Here is a 21,709-nt window from a genome sequence, read left to right as displayed (position 1 = left end):
GAACCTGTGTCACAAAGGAGCAAAGTTGAAGAAGAAAAAGGGGAAAAAAAGCTACTGCTTCCTAAGAGAATAGAGATCTTGGGCTGCACTAAGGCAAGAATAGGAGGCAGCTAGATGGCTGGTGGACAGAGGGCTGAGCCTGAAGTTAGGGAGACTATTAGAGAAATTAGAGAAAATACCTATTAGAGTTCAAATCTGGTCTCAGACACTTATTAGCTATGTGACAGCAAGTCACTTAACCTCTCAGTATCTTTGCCATGAAAACTCCAGACAGTATGGTCCACAAAGAGTGGGACACAAATGAAATGATGACTACAACAATGACAAAAAAGGAAGGTTAAGTAGCTAGGATGAGGAAGGAGATACTATCCTTGATCAAACAATACCTGAAATATTATGTAACGTCTGGGGTGATACCTTTTAATAAAGATATCTAATGTAGAAAAACATTCAAAAAAGGACAAGCAGGATGTTTACAAAATATCTCAAGATCAATCCCAAAAGAAGAGTGATTTAAAAGAAGGATGAAGAGAAAAGAGAAGAAAAGAGAAGGTAAAATAAGAGATTTGAGTGTAAGTGTTACATTGACATCCAAGGAATATTAGGAAGAAGTCTTCCAGCATGCTGAATAGATCTTCGGCAGAGGTGTATAAAGGACTTGGACGTGAAACACAAAAAATACGAATGCATGGATAGATTGTAAACTGTACCAGTAGAAGGAGTACCTACACAAAAGAGATTAAAGATTTATCAAAGTACAGAATTTGCCCTGAATTATTATTCACCTCTATTTATTATCATCACCTTAACAATACTGAGCTGTTTTTGAATGGTTTATTTAGATTTAATTATGGATTTGATATTTGGTTGGTCCTACATGCTATATGTTTTGACAGATGAAATTTCTGTTAGGAATAAGATGATCAAATTATATTACTAAAATTTCTCTTTTTTTAACTTCTCTAATTAGTGTGAATTATAAACAATTTCCTTTCTATCTTAGAGGTTACTAAACTACAAACTTCCTATAAATCTAGAAGATATGTTGCTCCCTAATTCATCTGTTCCCATTTGGTGTAATTAAAGAAGACATTAGAGTAATGGACATTACTATTTTATTCATATTATTTTAATCACTAGAATTCTGTAACTATTTGAAAAAATTAAATAAAAATTAAAAAATAATTTTACAAGTCAGAACTATGTAAATGTATATGATACTATATCTTTATTTTAATGAGGAAAGCATATAATGAGCTTCAACTGTGACCAAAATAACCAAAAAATATATCCACTGTTAAATCCACACAAATTATGCTATAATCTAGGGTTCTTCAATTTCCAGAACTGATAGTGATGCATTAGTAATTTGAACTCTGTGAAAATATATTTTTGACAACAATCACAAATCAATCAGCAGCCAACCTACTTAACAAGGAAAGAATATTAGCACTCATAGTACTGAGATATGAGGGTCATATTGGAATTATAAGTCACATTCATACATTCTAGGTTAATGACCAATCAAAAATATTTAAAAAATAAAAACATCATAGTACCAGCAGAGAGCATATAATAACCCACAGATAATCTCAAACTGTTTAAAATTCAGAAGAGCCTCTTAAATTGCTTACCAGTTCTTCAGATGTCAAATGCATCAAACGTTCAGCTATGGCAGCACACTGGGCTGAATCTCTTATGCAGTCTCCTCGCTCATCACCTAATATTAGCTCTGGCCACGTCAGTCCTTCGTCCTTCTTAATCAAAGACACCTCCAAACTAAAAGATTAATGTAAAAAAAAGCATTATTACTATAAGTTGGTCTAGAGACAATACATTACTCATAAAATACTAAAATGTTAGAGAAAATCGTCTAAAATACCTATTAGAAAAAGAGGATTTTTACTAAATATTTTTGTGCATTTAGGGCTAAAGATGAACAGATAAATTGGTTTAAGGAATTCAGAATTGGTAAAATAGGAAATAAATAGGGACTAATTCTTGAAAAGACAAATGATTGATTCTTTCTTTCCTTTATTAAGCAACAAATGCCTACTATGTGTAAAATACTATATTTGCCATGAAATCTTTTTTTCTTCTTTCAAGCAGCTAACATACTAACAAGTGGTGTTTGTAAAAGGTTATTCTAGCAGTTCCATAGGATGAACTGTATATGTAAAAAAAAAAAAACCAACAATAGCATATAGAACATTATTATCAAAGGCCAGGTACAAAATCATGTGCAACAGAACTAGTCATATGGGTAGGGAATAGGAAAATCTAGGAATTGTTGCTGAGAAATTTCAGTTAGCTCTAATAAAAATTATGCTCATACATTTCACAGTCAAAAAAAAAATCAGGGAATAAAATTGAAAGGGGAAAAAATTTGAAGTTTGAAAGCCAGAAAGACAGACCAGATGAGGAAACTGAGGTCAGGGTGGTTAAGTGATTTGTCCATGGTCACAATAGTGTCAAGAAGTTGGACTTGAACCCAGATCTTCCTGATACCAAGTCTTGAAAAAAAAAGACAAACATACTAACAAGAATAAAAGACAAGATGGATTTTTTAGTAAAACTATTTCAAGGCATGAGACAGGAAATCAAGAAATGGAATTAACCATCAAGAGACAAAGCAAAGTAATAATACAAAAATCTGAAATAACATATGACAGTTATCAGCAAATTACTTTTTTTAAACCACAAGCCATAATGCAATAAAGTATTAATAATTTTACTAGTTATTAAAATTATTATTAATTATTAAAATTAATATACACTATATTAAGCACTATTACCCTTTAAGATCAGGTGGAAGAAAATAGCAAATAATGGACAATAAAATATGTGGAATAAAAATACCTCTTATTCTCTTTAATTATCCATGTACTACTTTCATGATCAATAGATGAAAAGAGTTTTCCTTCCAAATATGGTTGCTTTTTTAAAGCAATACTGATGTGATCTGGGGAAAACCGTATTTCAATGTCCTCTTTAGAAACATCTTCTGAAAAGTGTATTATCATTGTCAAATCTTCTTCAGTCTGTTGCCAGTAATACAAAGGTTCAACTGTAGGGGAAAAGACAGAAATAATTAAAATTATATACCTGAACACTCAGAAAAAAAACCCTGAAGTCCATAATTAGTAATCATTAGAGATGCCCATCTCAAGCAACTTTGACTATTGATTTCAGTTGATTCAAAACTTTTTTATGAGGGATTTTAGTTATAGAACTCAGGCAAAGAGCACTAAAATTTTTTCTTTTTCTTAAGTAATGTTCCATAGAACAAGGAATTCGAAAAATAAAAATTTCCTTGTCTTGTCTTTTTTCAAGTTCTATGAAATCCAGGGCAAGTCAATAAAATCTATGCCCCAAGCAACTCCCTAAAACCATAAGTAATCCATGAGTTGCTTTTATGTATCAGCTGCAGATAGCTTTAACACCAATTCATACCAATGAAATAAGAGGTCCAGATCTTGTCCTTCCACCACCCCCAAAAGAAATACATCTCAAAGAACACAAAAGTAAAAAAATAATAATAATAACAAATAGTTTCTGCCAATAATTTGATGAGGGCCACCTAGACAATCTTTTAACTAAGAAGACTTACTTTTGATTAATAAAACAATTTATGGTCAGTCTCATAATTTTCCCTCTTATCCCATATTCTCCAAAAAATTAAAATCACAGGTCATCTGAGAGCTGCATATTGGGCACAAGAAAACTGCAACATATTACCAATGAAAAATTACTTAGAATAAATGGCATCAATGTGGTTTATTTCTTTTTCAGTTCAGTTTTTTCTTTTTTTAATTCTGTTCAACTCTTTGTGATCCATTTAGGGTTTTCTTGACAAGGATATTAAAGTGGTTTGAGTTGGAGACTGGTGAAGAGTCTGCTGACTGAATCTGAGACCCTGTTCCTGGTGAGATTGTTCTTAAATTTCACCCTTTGGACTGAAACATGGTAAGTGAAAAGAGTTGAAACCTTTCCTGGATTTTCTAAAGAGACTCACCTCAGAAGAGACCTATCCTCTTGAGAGAGGATCCCTGCATCCCCCGGTCCTCAGCTTCACTGAGGCCTCTTCAGCTAAGGACTAAACTCCCCTACCTGTTTTTGAGCCAGGGAGTTGGAGCAAAATGCTTAGTGCTTAGGCTAAATATCTTACTCTACCCTCTTTCTGATTTCCTACCTCACTCTTTCTATATTTTGTAAATAAATTATAAATAAAATCTTTTTGGAATTAATTAAATTCCTGGGGACCCTAATTTTAAATAATCCAGTCCAACCTTTTATAGAAAACCTCCTTTCTCCCCCTCACACCTAGAAGCTATAACTACATAAATAGCTTAGTTTGTGTTGGTTTTTTTGCTGGGGGTTTTTTTGTGGCAAGAAGTAAATGAAGTTAAAAAAGAGATATGAATGACCTCCTTTCTTTAATCTCTGGCTATATGGATTTAAGCAGGGTTAAGACAAATGTGATGTTCAAATTACATATACCATTTTGGTTTGTTAAAATAGTCAGAAGCAAAAGGTATAGATGAAGTGTGAGTAGAAAAGTTGAAGCAATCTCCATAATAAAGAGTTTCCTGGTGAGGAGTTTCTCTGATGATGAGCTTAACCTGGGAAGGGATGTTTCTCCCACCCCAGGGGATGATGAGGATGATGATAGGAGTTGAAACCAAGAAGAGCAGCTGTTGCAAAATGAAAAGAGCTGGCAAATGAAGACTATTTTGGTAGGAACAGAAGGTTTTTAATTCCCAGATGATAATGGCTAATATAAAGCAGCCCAGGTAACCTGGATGCTCTTATATCCTTCCTCTTCTCTCTTTCCTATAAATTTTCTTTAAGCTTTTTCACTATGCTTTGATGATTTTGATGGGCATATTAAAAATATTTTGTATGCTTCTTTGAATTAGTAAAATAACATCTATCATGTATTATCTGTGTGGAACATAGACACTAGTATAAATAATATAAGAGTGTAGGAAGTAAAAAGACCTTTTTCCCTCAAAGAACTAATAATCTAACTAGGGAAGCAGGAAAAACAAAAATAAAAAGAACAACAATATTTACTGTGAAAATAGAATTATTCTCCTTTTGTCTTTTAATGTACTCAATCAGCAACCTTTAATTTAATTAATCAGGAACATGAAGGTCCTATACCACTGAGATGTGTAGAGATAGACCAGTCAAAAGTGAAAGGAAGTAGAAACCAAAGAGACAGAAAATAGATTCCACAAGCACTGGCCCCTGGGCAGTACCAAATTAAGAAACTGTGATTGGTTCCTGAGGTGTGACATGGGATGTGAGAGCTAATAGATGGAGAAAAATGTCTGTAAGGTGAGACCCAACATGAAATGGACATTCACATTTCCATTCAGATTTGCACTTGCACTCTGAAGGCACTGGGATTTGGACTCCCACGCTGACTGAAGGAGCTCTCTCTTGGGTTGGTGAGACTCTTATTGAAGAGACTACTGCAATTTCTGGATGGATATTGGGACCTGAGGGAACCTTTGTTGGTAGACTGGGAATTATAGGGTATTTAGCTAAGCAATATTTTCTACCTCCTTCCTACATTTCCCTCTGTTAGTCAAATTGTTAAAAGTTACTAGTTAAAAGTTAAAAGCCTCACAATTAAATATTTAATTGTTATAATTGGTGACCACAACCTTTTTAACTATTACATTACAAAAAATATGCATAAGTGTACCAGATTTTTGCCAAAAGTAAATTAAAAGTAACATTACCTTTATTTTTATCTGTCAGTTTTTCATCATTTTTTTCTTCATCTTGCTTTTCATCTTGAACAAATCTGAAGGATTTGCAAGAAGCAATCATCAGACCATTGCCACCAGGCTCAATAGCAGCATAATGTGGAACTGATTTACCATTGAGTACTTTACGATCAGTAATTTCATACTTTTGAATCTCTGTAGAAAAAGAAAAAAGTAATTTTCAAAAAAAATATTTAAAAGACTGAAAGAAAACCTTTAAATTATTTTTCAAAGCTGAGTTTTATGAATGTAATAAAAGAATGCATTTATAATTATGACAATATCCCCACAACAACAAAATTATCTCATTGATATAAATCAGCATTTCCTTATGGTAATAAGTAAATCAATTTAGGTGAGCTAAATATTTTAGCTCACCTGGAGAAGGAAACAGAAAACCACTCCAATATCTTTGCCATGGAAACCCCATAAGTCAGAGGACTGGGGGGGGGGGGGGGGGGAACGGGGTTAAGAAGAGTCAGACAAGACTAAACAACAACAACAAATATTTTAAATGTAATAAGATGACTTGTTAGAGAAATTCTAAAATGATTTTGTAAAACTAATCAATCACGCAATAACTTTTTATGTAAATAATCCTAATTTTTGAAAAATCCCCTTTATTGTCAAGGGTCCAACCTCCCTCCCAAGTCATTAGGCTCAAATCCTAGCTGTCATTTTTGACTCCTTACACTCTTACCTCTCCTCCCATATACAAAGAGCTGCCCAAGTCCTACATTAATTCTACCTTCACAATACCTCCTATGATGTCCCATTCTCTTCTTTGAAACTGTCGCCACTGTGGTACAAGCCCTTATCACCTCACATTTGGATGACTGCAAGAATTTACTGACTGGTCTCCCTGCTTAAAGTCTCTTCCCATTCCAGTCTATTTTTCACTCAGCTCCCAAAGTGATTTTCCTTAAGTACAGATTTGACTAGCTTACTACCACCTAACCCCTACCCCTGGCTCCAAATCAATAAACTTCAGTGGCTCGCTATTTATTACCTCTAGAACCAAATATAAAATCTTCCATTTGGCTTTAATTTTTTTTATAATCTAGTTCTTCCCAATCGTCTCATACTTTACTCTTCTCTTATGTACTCTAGGATCCAAAGATGCTAGCTGGCCTACTTACAATATGTTCCATCTCCAAATTCTACATTTTCGCTGGATACATTCCAGACTTGAAATGTTTTCCCTCCTTACCTTAGGGCCCTGACTTCCTTCAAGTCTTTGTAAAAATTCCATTTTCTGAATTTGCCTTTCCAGGTTCCACTTAATGCTAGTGCCTTTCCTCTGAGATTATCTTCCAACTACTCTAAATTTATCTTATTTCTCCCCCTATATTGATAACTCCATAAGAGAAAGAACTGTTTTTGACTTTCTTTGGATGCTCACTGTAATGAGGAAATGAATGCAAACAGGAAACAAGATTTTGAAGAGAGAATTGTGTTGGACCCGACTGCATGCTCTGGAACTGCAGACTGAATTCTGGAACACAGGGAATGGATAAAATTGAACACCAGGAGTGAGTGGGGGTCTCTGACTTCCTGTGGCTGTGGTGGTTTGGAGCTGGATACTTCATCCCACTCTCTACCTCTGAGAGCTGAGGGGTTTGGTTTCCTATTCCTAAACAACTCTAGTGTCCCTATTTGAAGAAATCCATCATTCCTTGAGATCCAAAAGTGTTTCCTGTCTACTGAGTGTGTTCACTGCTGCTTTGAAGATCCATGCTGGCAAAATCAGTGCTGGCAGTAAACTGTTATGGGAAGGCCTGAAGCCATTGTAGACCCAACTCTGATAAGGTTGAACCCTAACAAAGGGTTTACTCCAAAACTACTCTGAAGGACTTTATATCTTACCAGAAGTTATCTGGGAGGATTGATAGTGCCAGGTAGTCAGATAGCCGGGAATTTTAGGCAGAGTAGGGATCCAAGGAGATTGAAGATAAAAGAAAAAATCCCCATGCAGGGATTGTAGTAGTAAGAATTTAGCTAAAACCCTTGGATTTAGGGAGACCTATTTCTTAATCCTTCCCCTCCATCTTACCATGTTTAAATAAATCCCTGTCCTGTTCTGAAATCTGTTTGGTAGTCTGAGCAGCGAGCTGGCCCTGTGAGGAGGTTCACTGACCCCTTACCTATGGGTACCAAGGAACCTTGGTATCACACCTTCAACCACAACAACCAATCAGATATCCATCTATTTCAGTTGGCAAGCCAGATAGGATATTTATATGGCATTTCATAAGGTGATATATGTAAATCAGCACAAGGACTAGTTTGTATGTAGAATAATACTATTGGGAATATTTCTGCCCATTTTAGATGAGTCTCTGTAAAAGCTTTCCCACCATAATCTTTATTTCGATATTAAACCTCTCAACTTGTCCAGAGCTCTGTGGATGGTTATGATACTTTGCTATTATCCCTAGATTTTCATATACTTGATTTAATATTTGATTCATAAAGTGTGATGATCTGTCTAAGTCTATGGAAAATGGAATCCCAAATCTAGGCATGATCTTCCTTAGCAATATTTTCACTACAAAGCCTATGTTTGTTGTAAATGGAAAAGCTTCTGGTCATCTTGTTAGTTTATCCACCAGTACTAAGCAAAACTTCTATTTCCTTGCTTGAGGCCTGCTAATGTAGCCTATCTGCAAATTTTCAAATGGGGAGTAGGCTAGGGGTCTCCCTCCTAAACCTTTCTTTCTAAATGATACCTGATTAAATCTTTGACAGATAGAACAGCTAGTACAGACTCTACTTGCAATGGTACTAATTCCTGGGGCTATCCAAGTTTACTTTATTGAATCTACTAATGCCTGAGTGCCAAAATGTCCTTTACTATGGATGGCATGATATATATGATAGTAAAACTCTTTTGGCAAGATTGGTTTTCCAGTGTCTGTGACCCAGATGCCATTTACTTCTCTAGCTCCAAACTTTTCCTTCCATGTTTGAATCTTGAGAATCCTGATATGCTTTTCTGAGATCTGTTGATTCTATGATGGATAGATTCATAACATAGAATGGAACCTTTTCTGCCAGTATATTTTACAGTTACATTGGTCCTATAATTTCCTTTTAACACCAGATCCCTCCCAAAAGTATGTCCTCAGCAATGTATTGGCTTCTGGATAGCTACTAACAATTCTGTTATCATTTTTGCATGTGCTATTTGTTTTCCCCCAGTTGTTATGAACCCATGGTTTTTCCAAACTGCACCTGTTGCATGAGATTGAAAATGCATATTTTGAATCTGTGTAGACTTTAGCTATTTTGTCCTCTACAAGAATGCAGACTTGCTTCAATGCAATAAGCTTGGCCCCTTGAGCACTTATGTTTTTGGGTAGTGAGACACACCACAGAGTCTCAAATTCTGTGACTACTGCAGCTCCCGTGTAACGGATACCATTATGCATGTAAGCATTATCTATAGATGTATCTCTTAAATTCTGCCTCGGTTGTTCCACCAGTTTTACTACTTCTTCACATTCATGCAATGGCTCCCCACTAGTTGGTAAGTCAGGTAATAGTGTTTGAATTTAACAAACTACACCTCTTTAGCTCAAAAAGGACAGAGATTTATTTAAACATGGTAAGATGGAAGGGAGGATTAAGAAATAGGTTTTCCTAAATCTAAGGGTTCTAGCTAAATTCCCACTACTACAATCCCTGCATGGGGATTTTTTCATTTATCTTCAAGCTCCTTAGATCCCTACTCTGTCTAAAATTCCTTGCTATCTGACTACCTGGCACTATTAATCCTCCCAGATAACTTCTGGTAAGATATAAAGTCCTTCAGAGTAGTTTTGGGGTGAACCCTTTATATCAAGAGTTCAACCTTATCAGGGTTGGGCCTATGATGGCTTTAGCCCTTCTCACAACAGACAGTTTATTGGCTTGCAAGCACTGATCTTCAAAGCAGCAGGGAATACTCTCAGTAGACAGGAAACATTTTTGGATCTCAAGAATGATGGATTTCTTCAAACAGGGACACCAGAATTGTTCAAGGATAGGAAACCAAATCCCTCCTCAGAGGGATTCTCAGAGATAGAGAGTGGGAGGAAGTAACCGGCTCCAAACCACCACAGCAACAGGAAGTCAAAGAGACTACCAGTTACTCCTGGTGTCCAATTTTATCCATTCCCCAAAGGGATTGCATAGTCCTAACACAGACCCTGGGAAAAAATTATCATCCTATAAGCTATTACAGTTGCCAATTTGATCCAATAGCCACAGGATGCTCACTGCTTAGCATATAGTAAGCACTTATTAAATGCTTGTTGACTGACTTAAAATGAGGCATTCTCATAAATTCTTTTATCTATACAAAAGAGGCATTAAAGTCAAACATACATACTACTTGATAATATCTAAAAACAGGACATTTATCTAGAACCTAAAGTTCTTTGCCAATGTTATCGTCTCTCTACCATATAAAGAAAAAATAAATCCTCTATTAAAAAAAATCCTTTAAAAAAACCTCTCACTTTCTGTCAGAATGGATACTAATCCATTCAAAGGCAGAGGAGTGGTAAAAGCTAAGCAACTGGGGTTAAGTGACTTGCCCAGGGTCATATTTGAACCCCGGGCCTCCCACCTCCAAGCCGGACTCTCTATCCACTGAACCATTTAGTTGCCCTTAGATATCTCTTAACAGATTATGTAGGTCCTGAAGAGTCAAACATAGAATCCAACAAAATAAATCATACAAAATGAAGCTGGACCTAAGGGACTCAAATAAGCTGTTTCAAATCAATTCAATAATCCTGGTTTAAGGAACTCCCCACCTCCCATCAAATTGTTAAAAGGATAAATAAGTTGAACCTTTCATAAACTATTATGAAATAGGCTTATAAACAGAAAAATTACTGGGAGAAATGGAAACAGAAGACAGTGTTCTTCACAACACAATATTCCAACAGAATACTGTTCTTAACTATTCATAAAATACTGTTACAAAGACAATGAGAGCAGGCAGCTGGGTGACTCAGTGGATTAAGAGCCAGACCTAGAGACCAGAGGTCCTAGGTTCAAATCTAGTCTCAGACAATTCCTAAATGTGTGACCCTGGGCAAGTCACTTAACTTCCATTGCCTAGCCCTCACCACTCTTCTGCCTTGGAACCAATACACAGTACTGATTTTAAGAGGAAAGGTATAAGTTATTTTTTAAAAAAGGAAGGCAATGAGAAATGAGATCTGACTAGCAGCAAATTAGATGAGCCTCTACATATAAGCCACAGGAAAAATAGTTGGCTATTTTTAACCCCTAGAAGCACTGTTAGTGAGAATAAAAATTTTTATTGAGTACAAAGGCAATTATTTAATTGAGTCTTTAAGAGTTGAGGTTTAATGAGGGGAGAGTCCTATCTATATCAGTCTACTTTTTCTTAATTGATTCTTTTCCATATTATATCACTTATTACCTAAAAGTGAACATTGAATTTTAATATCAGTTGTCCTTTTAAGAATTCTGTTAAATAAAAAATAAAAACAAATGTATAAGATGTATTGTTCCTATTTCTCTCAAGTATAGTTGAAAGGAGCCTAAACTAATATTCAGGGTTGCTCAGAAACACCCAAACCTGAGAAATGACCTGCATTCACAGGGATTAGTTCTCAATATTAAAGTATATATGACAATACATATTACAGATATACAAAATACTTTAAAACTTTTCACATTTTACCTTTATTTATCTTACTGATAGTAACCCACTCCAAAGAAACATAGAAGCCACTTCCTTTCCGATCTAATTCTTCTTTCTCAACTCGGAGAAGGATAGTAGATATTGAATGGTCCTCAGATTTTGTAATGGAAACACTGTGAAGTATAACAAAAGGATCTCCAAGATCTTCATTAAACAAAATCTATAAGAAAAATAAAATGAGAAAATAACATGCTTATTAAATGATGAATTCTGATACATGGGCTAAGGTTCATTTTGACAAAGGAAGGAATTGTTACAAGAGGTCAACCCCCACTATTATTGTGATTTGGCTTAACAAATTTGACAAAATAACTTATTTGAATATAAAGACATAATAATATAAATATAAAGATATGAACAATTTGGAAGCAATGATCAGTATCCTTAATTTAACAATAACAATGACAGTGATACGACATCTGAAATTCACTTTGGAAATAGGTCATGTTCAAATGAACTTATTGCTTGAAATCATATTCTTAAATACTAGTACCTAGAAAAGAAAAGGAGTTGACACCAGGCTCTTAGGTACAAATCAGCAAGTGAAAAAGAAAAAGCTCTGAACTCAATTATGGGGAGATATAATGCTGCCCAGGCACCTGCCCCTCTCTCCCATTTCTTCCATCTCTCAGACAAATCATTTTTCTTCCTAGGTCCTTAGATTTTTTTCCCCCTATGTTGTTTTGGTAGCTGGCTTTAGAATTAGAGAGCTAGAATATTTTAATATAAATTACTGACATTCTGTATATGTCTGTTTAAATATTGACAAATTGTGTTAGCAGTCAAACAGCCTGGTGGAGGACATAAAGTGTGTGTATGGGGCTGGGTTGGTGAAATGAGGGAAGAAGAGAAGAAAGCTACTGTGAAGTGTTGGTGGGTCTTCCCATTGCCTTGCCATTTCAGATGGGTTCTGCTGAAATGGTGAATTACTAGAATCTTTTTGGAGAGCAACAGAGTTGTAGTAAAAGTTAACAAAAATAATCCTAACCTTTCACTTAATAATATCAGTGTTTGAAATTTATACTGAAAGTGTTATTTAAAAAATGTTAACAAGCATTATTTGTAAGAAGAAAAAATGAGCAAACTCTTAAATGTTAACAAAAAGAGAATGGTTAAAGTGTGACATGTTAATACTTGTCAAAGTTCTAAAGCTTATAAGTCTTATATCTTTTATTTTAAACTTATTTTTCCTATCTCCTAAGTATTCACTGCCCTCATGCATACTTAGGAGCCCTACAATCTATGCCAGTCATGCAAGTCTCTGGATATGTTCTAAAATGTTCTTCTTCCTCTGCCTTCTCCCAATCCCAGAAGTCACCAAAATACCACTCACTAATGTTACAATGACTGGATGAGTACAGGATCACAAATTAAGAGTTGGAAAACACCTTTGGAGTTCATATAACTCAATTTTCTTATTTTAAAATTGAGAAAATTGAGATCCAGAGAAGTTTTGACTTCTTTAAGTACACAAAGACAGTAAGTATTGTCTGATTGGCTCAGAACAACTGATAATAAGATGTAATAAATTTGATTTTTCAGAGTCAGCATTCCCAAACCAGAGTTTATTATACTTAACTTCAAAATGAACCTTTGAGAACCTAGGTACTAAGGAAGCTGGAGGATACAACATGAAAAAAAAATTTAATCATACATAAATGAATGTAAATTACAAAAATTAATAAAAATACAATGCAAAGCAGAATGGATCTTTGGATTTGGGGAACGAAAAAGGAATTTCAGTGGTTACTCCACTCCTTTCAACTTCTTACAGATGAAAAAATTGACTTCCATAGAAAGAAAGTTATTTACTTAATAAATTATACATTAAGCATAAGCAAGCAAAAATTGAACTTAAGCCCTCTCTGACTCCAAAACCAATGTTTTTCCTACTATGCATGCTATCCAGAAGAGTGATTCTGGGAAAAGGAGTACAAAGTTAAAAAAAAAATCATAATCTAATAACATTTCTTGAGACCAAACCTGCAAAAGATTCAGTTTAAATGAGTAAAAAAAGACAAGGATAAACAAAAAAGGGGCAAAGGCAGAGAGGATTCCATTGTAGATACCCAGTTTATGACCTGGGAGTAAAACAATGTTAGAGTCAGCAAAATGCTTTAGAAGAAAAGTAACCTGGGCTCCAGTAGGAGAAAAAGCATTAAATAACACTTAAGTTCTTTTTGCTTTTATATATCCATTGTACATGCTCTGTCAGTCCTTTCCTTCCACAGGCAAAATTCAATGTCTATCCAATGCCAACAAAGCAATATGTCAAGACTAAGGACAATTTCTTAATCAATTTATTTATCTATATAGTAGAATACATAATAAAAAAAAACAATTCTAATGTCTCTCCCTTCATGCAAAAAAGAATTATCTTTTTAAAGTCTAGGTTTATAAGCTTAATTTGGACACAGTGGGTTTATTTAAATCCAAATCAAACCTTACCTCCCATTTTTCAGAAGTACCATTTCCACGTTCCCCTGTTCCAATAAGATATAATCTACCTGTTCCATCTGACACTGTAGCCCAGGTAGAAGATGTGAAGTGAAGAGATGCACAAAGACGATTGTCATAAGCTGCTAAATCTGTAGGAAGTCTGAAAACCTCTCTTGGTTTTCCTAAGGCAGTGTCCTAAGAGGAAAAAAAAATAGAAATACTTTATACCAACATCTTTCATACATATGTAAATAACCAAAGTCATTGTGTTTTGATTCATTTTAAAATTCTAGGGATAAGAATTTGTGCATATGCACAGTCTTAACCTAAGTAAAACTGGCCTGATCCAATTTAGCTGATATATTATAATCAAGCCTCACCCTAAGTGCCTAGGCTGTCCTTCAACTGACTCCAAAGAGACTGCCAACTAAGTCTATTTACCCAGTTTTAATCTGTTTTTAATGGGATTGCTTAATGATGTGATCTACTATATAATGCTAAATATTTCTTTGAACATCACACTGAAAGAAATCTTAGCTAACTGTTCGATATAGATACTTTTAGAACACATAAAATGAAAGAAAAAAGATTACGCTTTATGTTTTGGTTTTTAAGTCAACTTCAGGTTCAAAGTTTAAGCTGCCTTTTATCTAACACCATTTCTTTAAGAAGAGTGAGGGAAATATATAGAAAGAGTAATAGATCATCTAGCCCAGTCCTCTTATTTTACATAATAGGATAATAATGCCCAGAGGTCATACACAGGTAATATTCAACCGAACAGGATCTAAACCCAAGTCCTATGACTCTCAATTCAGCATTTTCTACCATAACATAACTTTTCACATCTGACTGAATGCAATGTCATCTGAATGAAAAATTAAATTTCACACTTGAATTTCTTTGCACTCTAAGTAAGACCCTAAACTTAGGAACACAGATCTCTTTCTACTTCCCTCAAGACTTGCCTTCCCTATCCTCTTTGTTGTCATTTAATCAGCTACTCCTAGGTACAGAAACACACAACTCACTACTATGTTTGGTCAAAAATCACAAGGGTCTCTTGATAGGTGAGGTCTTCATTACTTTGAGACTGTGAAGACTCTAAATAGATATCCTCATTGTTATTCCCAAAGTCAAGTTCCGACCAGAATTATTACAAGGCACATTTTTTTTTTTTACAGGCTGAACCTTGATCACCCAGGGAACTTTTCTTCTATCTATAACACAACTAACATGGAATGAATAGTCCCCAACAACACAGTTTCTACTAAAGTAATGTTTTCTCAAAACCAATTCAAAAGGTTAAGTGGAAAGTTCTTGTACAGTGCATGGCGCTATCAGAAAATTACTTCAAATTTAAATTACAAGGAAAATTGACTAAGACAAGTAAACACTATATTTTTACTAAAAGCTTTTTAATGTATCTGTATTCTCTTTATTACATTCATCATTTAATGATTGCGAAAGATATGAAACACCTCCTTCTAAACCAAAACCATTTTTTCAAGCTTCCCTTTCTCTTGTAGGGTACAGCCATTCCTGTAGTCTCTCAAATATCACGATCTCAGTGTCCTCTCAACTCCTCACTCTCCCACACCCAATATAACCAATCAGTTGTCAATTCTTGCTATTTCTACCCTCACAAGATCTCTGCATCTTTTCTTTTCTGACTATATACAAAGCTACCACTTTAATTCATAGCTTCAACATCTCTCATCTGAATTATTACACTCTACATACCTGCCTCCAAGATCAAATGCAAAATCATATTTTGTTTTTAAAGTCTTTTGCCTTTCACCTGGCTCTAACCTATCTTTATAGTCAAATCAACACTATCTATTTCATTCTCTTGAATGATGCCAAGGTGACCTTGGCATTAGCCATTCCATGTACTGGAACAAAGATTTTGGACTTACTCTAACCTCCAGCCTCAAGTTCCCTCCTCGCTTTACCATTCCCTCCCCCATACTAGGAATGTATTTCTACCTTAATTATCTTATATTTATTCTTCATATACTTATATACATGGTATCCTAAAAGTCTTAGTGTAGTTTTAGCTACTAGGGGGCCAGGCCTGGTTCTCATTTCACATTTGTATGTTCAGTGCCTAATAGATGTTTAGTAAATATCTGTTTATTGATCCAATCTGCATCAACAATTTCTTCTAGTTCAAGATAAAGTTATGGGGCAACTTCGTGACTCAGCGGATTGAGCACTCATACCTGGAGACTATACATCCTAGTTTCAAATCTGGCCTCTGACACTTTCTAAATCAATTAACCCCAATTGTCTAGTCCTTACCATTCTCTTCTGTCCTGAAACTAATACTTAGTATCAATTCTAAAATGAAGGTAAGGATTATTTTAAAAAATCTAAAACACCAAGCATAAGCACTAATCCATGTTTTTCCTTCTTATACCTCAACATATCTTTAGTTTTTACAAGATAACTATATATGCCTAAATATTACCTATATTGAGGTATGCAATTTGTTGGCTTCCAAGCATATAATCAATGACCAACAAAGACCAACAAAGGCCAAATTCTTGGCCACGTTACTATAATTGACTATTGATGGCATATCTGAATCTTGACATGAACACAACTGTAACTCAAAATCACTGTTTCTACCATTGCAAAAGGAAAAAAAGTCTCATTTATCTATCACTGTCAAGGAATGAGGTGTTCCACATAAATAAATTTTCCATATGCCTGAATCTAGCCAATTTCAACATGAAATTAAACAACAATAATCAATTACTCTTGTTAGAAATTATATTTCTAAAATCTATCAAGTAATTGGGGGGGGGCACAGAGCTGTGATTTTACTGGTGTAGTGATCTTAGGGTGAGGGTTTTCATTCTACCAACAAATCTTCAGCAATCTTTTATCATCTTAAGGAAAACATCATTTTTCTAGTTTTCTCTTTTGTTTTTAGAAGGAATGGGTACTATATTTTATCAAAAGTTTTTCTATACCTAGTGAGATCACATGGTTTTGTTGCTTTTGTTACTGATATGGTCAGTTAGCCAATAAGCTAAGATATTCTAATAGCCTAAGATATTCTTGCATTCCTACTATTAAATGTAACTCATCATAGTGTATGATCCTTGTGATATATTGGTGAAAACCTCTTGCTAGTAGCTTATTTAAAATCTTGGCATCAATATTGTGGAAAGGAAATTAGACTGACAGTTTGTGGGGGAAGGGGCCAACTGGGAGTGGCAGTTGGGTCTTGTGACTAGCACTTCCTTCCTGCCGTGTGGGACTGACTTCCGGGAGTTAGAGGAGAGAGGAGCTTGTTCAGCCCAGTCTGGAGTGGCATGCTCTTCTTGGTTCAGCCCAAAGACACAGGCTTCTAAAGGTTAGAATTGTTCTTGTTTGCTTTCTGTGTACTGCTAAGATTCTGAATTAGAACGAGAGTAGACGGGAGTGGGACAAACTCTCCGCCAGCCTCTGGGGTCTGGCCTCAGGTCTGAAACTGAGAAAAACTCCAATCCCAACTAGTTATTAAATGTTATATTTTGAATTCGTAGTCAGATAAGTGGACTATCTTTTCTGATCATAGAGGGAGCTGAACTTCAGCTCAATCATTCCAGGACAAAGAGTCCTTATCGGACCCCTGCGGCTTCCTCTCAGCAGGGGGCATCTCCCTCCCTTGCCTCACCAAGCTATATACCCTCACTCCCCTTAACTCCTCATTACCCCATACAAACCTCCCATTATTCCCCATTTATCCCCATTTTTCCCAATCCTATTTCCTTTCCAAATAAATATTACAATATTCATTAGAGATTGATCTGTTTTCATTCTCTGTTCTTGTTCTTCCTGATTTAGATATCAGTACCATATTTGTGTCATGAAAAGAATTTGGTAGAATTCCTTCTTCACTTATTTTTCCAAACAGTTTCTACAGTATTAGAAATTTAAATGTTTGGTAGAATTTACTTGTAAATTCATCTGGCCCTGGGCATTTTTCTTCTTTTTTTTAGTGATAGGCAACCTTCTTACCTATAGAACTGTCTGAAGCATAAAGAAGTAAAGTGACTGGACCTCAAATTTTAGTCATTCTCATCTTGAAGTCAGCTTTCTATCCACCACCATCATGTTGTCTCATTATACCACTCAAAGAATATAAACTCAAATCAACATGTTTCTTCATTACTCAGATATAATTATAAAAATCTATTATTTTATCCTACCATATAACACAGTAATGGTTGCAGTGCACATTGGAGGTATATATATATATATATATATATATATATATATATATATATATATATACACACATATGTATGTATATATATATATAGGCTTGTTCCTTTTAAGATTCTATGATAAATGGTTCTACATTGCTTTTGGATGTGAAGATGGGATTAACTCTCACCTGCCTACTTTTGAATTAATCAACAAAAGCTTGAACACCACTTTTTAGCACTAGGTGGGAAAGCTCAGAAGCCACTTAGAGAGCTCCACCCTTTCAACTCAATCAGTCAGAAACTTGCAAATCCTTTGTGAAGAGTTTACACCCTCATAGGACAAGAGGTGGAACCTGGAAACACTCCCCCCCCCACCCCACCCCCCCACCCCCCCGGGGCAGTGCTAAGCAAATTTAAAGACTGCAATCTGCCCCCATAAAGTGGAGGAAGGGACAGGAAGTGATGTGGAAAAAGCACTATAAAAGCCCTGAACTTCCTGTCCAAATACACTTTCTCTTTCGGACTTGGCTTTGGAGGAGCTTTAGCTTGGGACCTCAGTTTGGATTCTGACTCTTGGACTGCTTCTGGTAAGATTGCTCTTGGATTTTCCCCTTTGGATTACAATGTGCATGAGTGAAAAGGTTGAATCCTTTCCTGACTTCTGGAGAAATTAGTTTTGGGAGAGGCCTCCCCATGTTGGGGTAAGACTAGTGCTTATTCACCACTGGGTCCTCCAGCTAAACAGCCTTCTGACTGAGGACTCTCCAATGGAGGGCTAATTGGCCCAGCCTGAGTTGAGCCAGGCACCATAGAAACATTTAAGGTGATAAGCTAGACTGCTTACTCTGCCTTCTTTAACATTTCTCCACTTTACGCTTTCTATTTTATAAATAAAGCTGCTAAATAAAGTCATTTTGACTTGAGTTATAATATTGGCGTCCACATTCTCTTATATTTAGTCCAACCATAAATTTAATCCCTACACTAATTGATAATGATTCTTATCTCTTCCCTGGTTATTTAACTGTTACTTCTTAAGTGTGCTGACTTCTAGTCATCTATGACTAATATGCTGCGTGATATTACCTATTTATTTATATTAGGAAAATTTTTCTCAAACAAAATTACCAACCACTAAGTTTTTTGGTTAAAATAGTGCTCAACTCTCCATCTAAAAAACTGTATGAACCATCTGACATAATTATTTTCCTCTGTATGTAAGAATTTTTTCTTCCGTTTATTCCCAGACTAGACAATAGATGATCAAAGGTTGTTTGAATTAGGACTGCCTGATGAATATCATCATATCACATAAAAAGGCTGCTATCCAAAGAAAACTACAAATCCTAATACATACTAAGGCTACCTGAATTTTGAAGTTTCCTAATCTTTTCTATTAATCTTCACTAAATTTATATATGGTACATAGGATCATAGACCTAGATAGATATGAAGGATCCCCAGAGACCATCTAGTCTTACTCTTTCATTTTACAGATGAAAATACAAAGGCTCAGAGAAGTTCAGTGTTCTGCTCATGGTCACATAGTTCCCACTGTTTATATTGAAAGTCACATGATCCATATTAACAAAAGAATCTTTCCTGTCAGAGTTAAAGTCCTAAGTATCAAAAGAAATGTTTATCATTTTATTATACTTCAAAACATCTGATTAAATTAGAAACAAAGCTTTTGGCTTTATTATGAAAGAACAAACTACATAAGTAATTTCTGATCATGGGCTAAGTTACTAAAATCTCTGCCTAAATTTTATGATACAAATAGACTAGACCTTTAAACAAATAACAGGAATCTTATCTCCCTTTATTTATATTCCATAAAAGATGAAGTTACTAATTCCCTTTCATTTCTACTCATGAAATACATTAAAATAGTTTCTTATTATGCAAGGTAGATTCACTTTCTGTAACTAATTTGGAGGCAATAAAATTCTAAAAGTTGATTTGGCTATTTTTCCCTCTAATAAACAGAAGCAGTGCAGTTTTGGTTTTATGTTTTTAGAACTCTGGAAAACATACCACGTTTTCCTATGCAAGGCTAGTGGAATACATAAACAAAAATCATAGATCAAAAGATTTTGGGGGATTTCAAGATATATCTACTTTCATAAAAAGAATACTCGCAGTCATAAAATTACATATTCCAAGTATCAAAGACAAATTTCTAAGACCAAAAACTGTACTATTCAAGTCCAGCATCAATGTTTTTCTCTCCAGGCAAGCCAATTACATTAAAATATAACAAATGAATATATTTTAGCAATTTTAACCACATGTGAGAGCTTTTTAATTGTAAAGTAAAACATTAAAACTACTATATAGATAACTAACAATTATATTAATATATCACAAATCAACATTTATATTTTAAATGTGTCTATTATAAATGTTTTTGAGTAGATGGATCTTCTAGGCAACTCAGAAAAGATTGCAATGTTGAATAAAATAGTCTATTAAATCTTAAATGTCTATATCTATTTGCAGAGCCTTCAGCAGAACTACTCATCTTTAATCTATTAATTTTTTTAAAAGTTTACAGCCAGAATGAAAAAAAAAAATCATGTAGCATCAACCACAATAAGAAGACTGCAAAGTAGACATTTTCACCTTTTTAAAAGAAGCAATTTTTTCTGAGGAAAAACTTTCATCAGTAACATTCATTGCTTCTATCTGTCTATATGACTAGTAACATACTTTTTCTTTTTCCTTAAAAAGAAGTAAATCTCAAGAGCTTAAGAAAATGCATTTTTATCTTGACAGCTTATAACTTTATCTCTAAAAAACATAAATACAGCAACAAAAAATTAAAGCACATAATGCCCAGATTTTGTCCTTTTCCTCCTCCAATACAATTCAAACCTTAGTTTCCTCCTCTCCCTCCCCATAATAGTGAACCCATTTCATTTTTCCTCATTAGTAAACTGTAACCTGTTGGCTATCTGTTGAAAATCTAGCAGAAAAGACAGAAAGAATGGGAATGTAAACCTAACTGCCTAACTATGCAATAATGAAACATCTCTCAACTCAGGCCAAAATTACATTAATTTTTCTAACTAACAGATCATAGTGCTGAAGTTTGTAATCTATTAAAGATCAAAGGAGCACAGATTTTGAGCAGAAAGGGCCCTAAAGGCCATTAAGTTCAATCTCTTCACTTTATGTATAGAGAAACTGAGGCACAAAGGGGTTAAATGACTTGCTCAGGATCACACAGCTAGTAAGTGTGTGAGGAAGGATTTGAACCTAGATCTTCCTAACTCAAACTTCAGGGTCCAATCCTTTAGCCACTAGAACTACACTACATTTGGGAAAATGCATACAATTTTGACACTAAGCTTCTCAATACAAAAAAAGACCACCTCTTAAAGACTAAGATGATGCCATATGGTCACAAATCATAGAGCATCACAATCAAAACTGGAGATGACCCAAATGGCTTCAGTCCATTATCAGGTTTATATCTGAATAGCTAAGTAAAAACCATCAAATGCATGTAGAAAATTAGGTGGATCAGTAAAAAAGCTGGAAAAACCATGGATGGA

The 21,709-nt window shown here is 34.9% G+C and overlaps 1 protein-coding gene across 1 annotated transcript in view; it reads right to left on the bottom strand.

Moving 5' to 3' along the window:
• NUDCD1 (NudC domain containing 1) overlaps positions 1 to 21,709 on the bottom strand; it is a 109,006-nt gene that overhangs the window by 69,134 nt on the left and 18,163 nt on the right. The window contains exons 3-7 of the mRNA XM_001369646.4: positions 13,954 to 14,139; positions 11,485 to 11,665; positions 5,754 to 5,936; positions 2,860 to 3,067; positions 1,635 to 1,779 (exon numbers count right to left, since the gene is read on the bottom strand). Of these exons, the coding sequence (XP_001369683.1) occupies positions 1,635 to 1,779; positions 2,860 to 3,067; positions 5,754 to 5,936; positions 11,485 to 11,665; positions 13,954 to 14,139 (903 nt within the window). The remainder of the gene's footprint in view (positions 1 to 1,634; positions 1,780 to 2,859; positions 3,068 to 5,753; positions 5,937 to 11,484; positions 11,666 to 13,953; positions 14,140 to 21,709) is intronic.

The sequence above is a fragment of the Monodelphis domestica genome, chromosome 3 (assembly GCF_027887165.1).
Source record: "Monodelphis domestica isolate mMonDom1 chromosome 3, mMonDom1.pri, whole genome shotgun sequence".
NCBI lineage: Eukaryota > Metazoa > Chordata > Mammalia > Didelphimorphia > Didelphidae > Monodelphis > Monodelphis domestica.
Note: the sequence above shows the minus strand (reverse complement) of the source record. Positions and strands in the feature narration are given on the sequence as shown.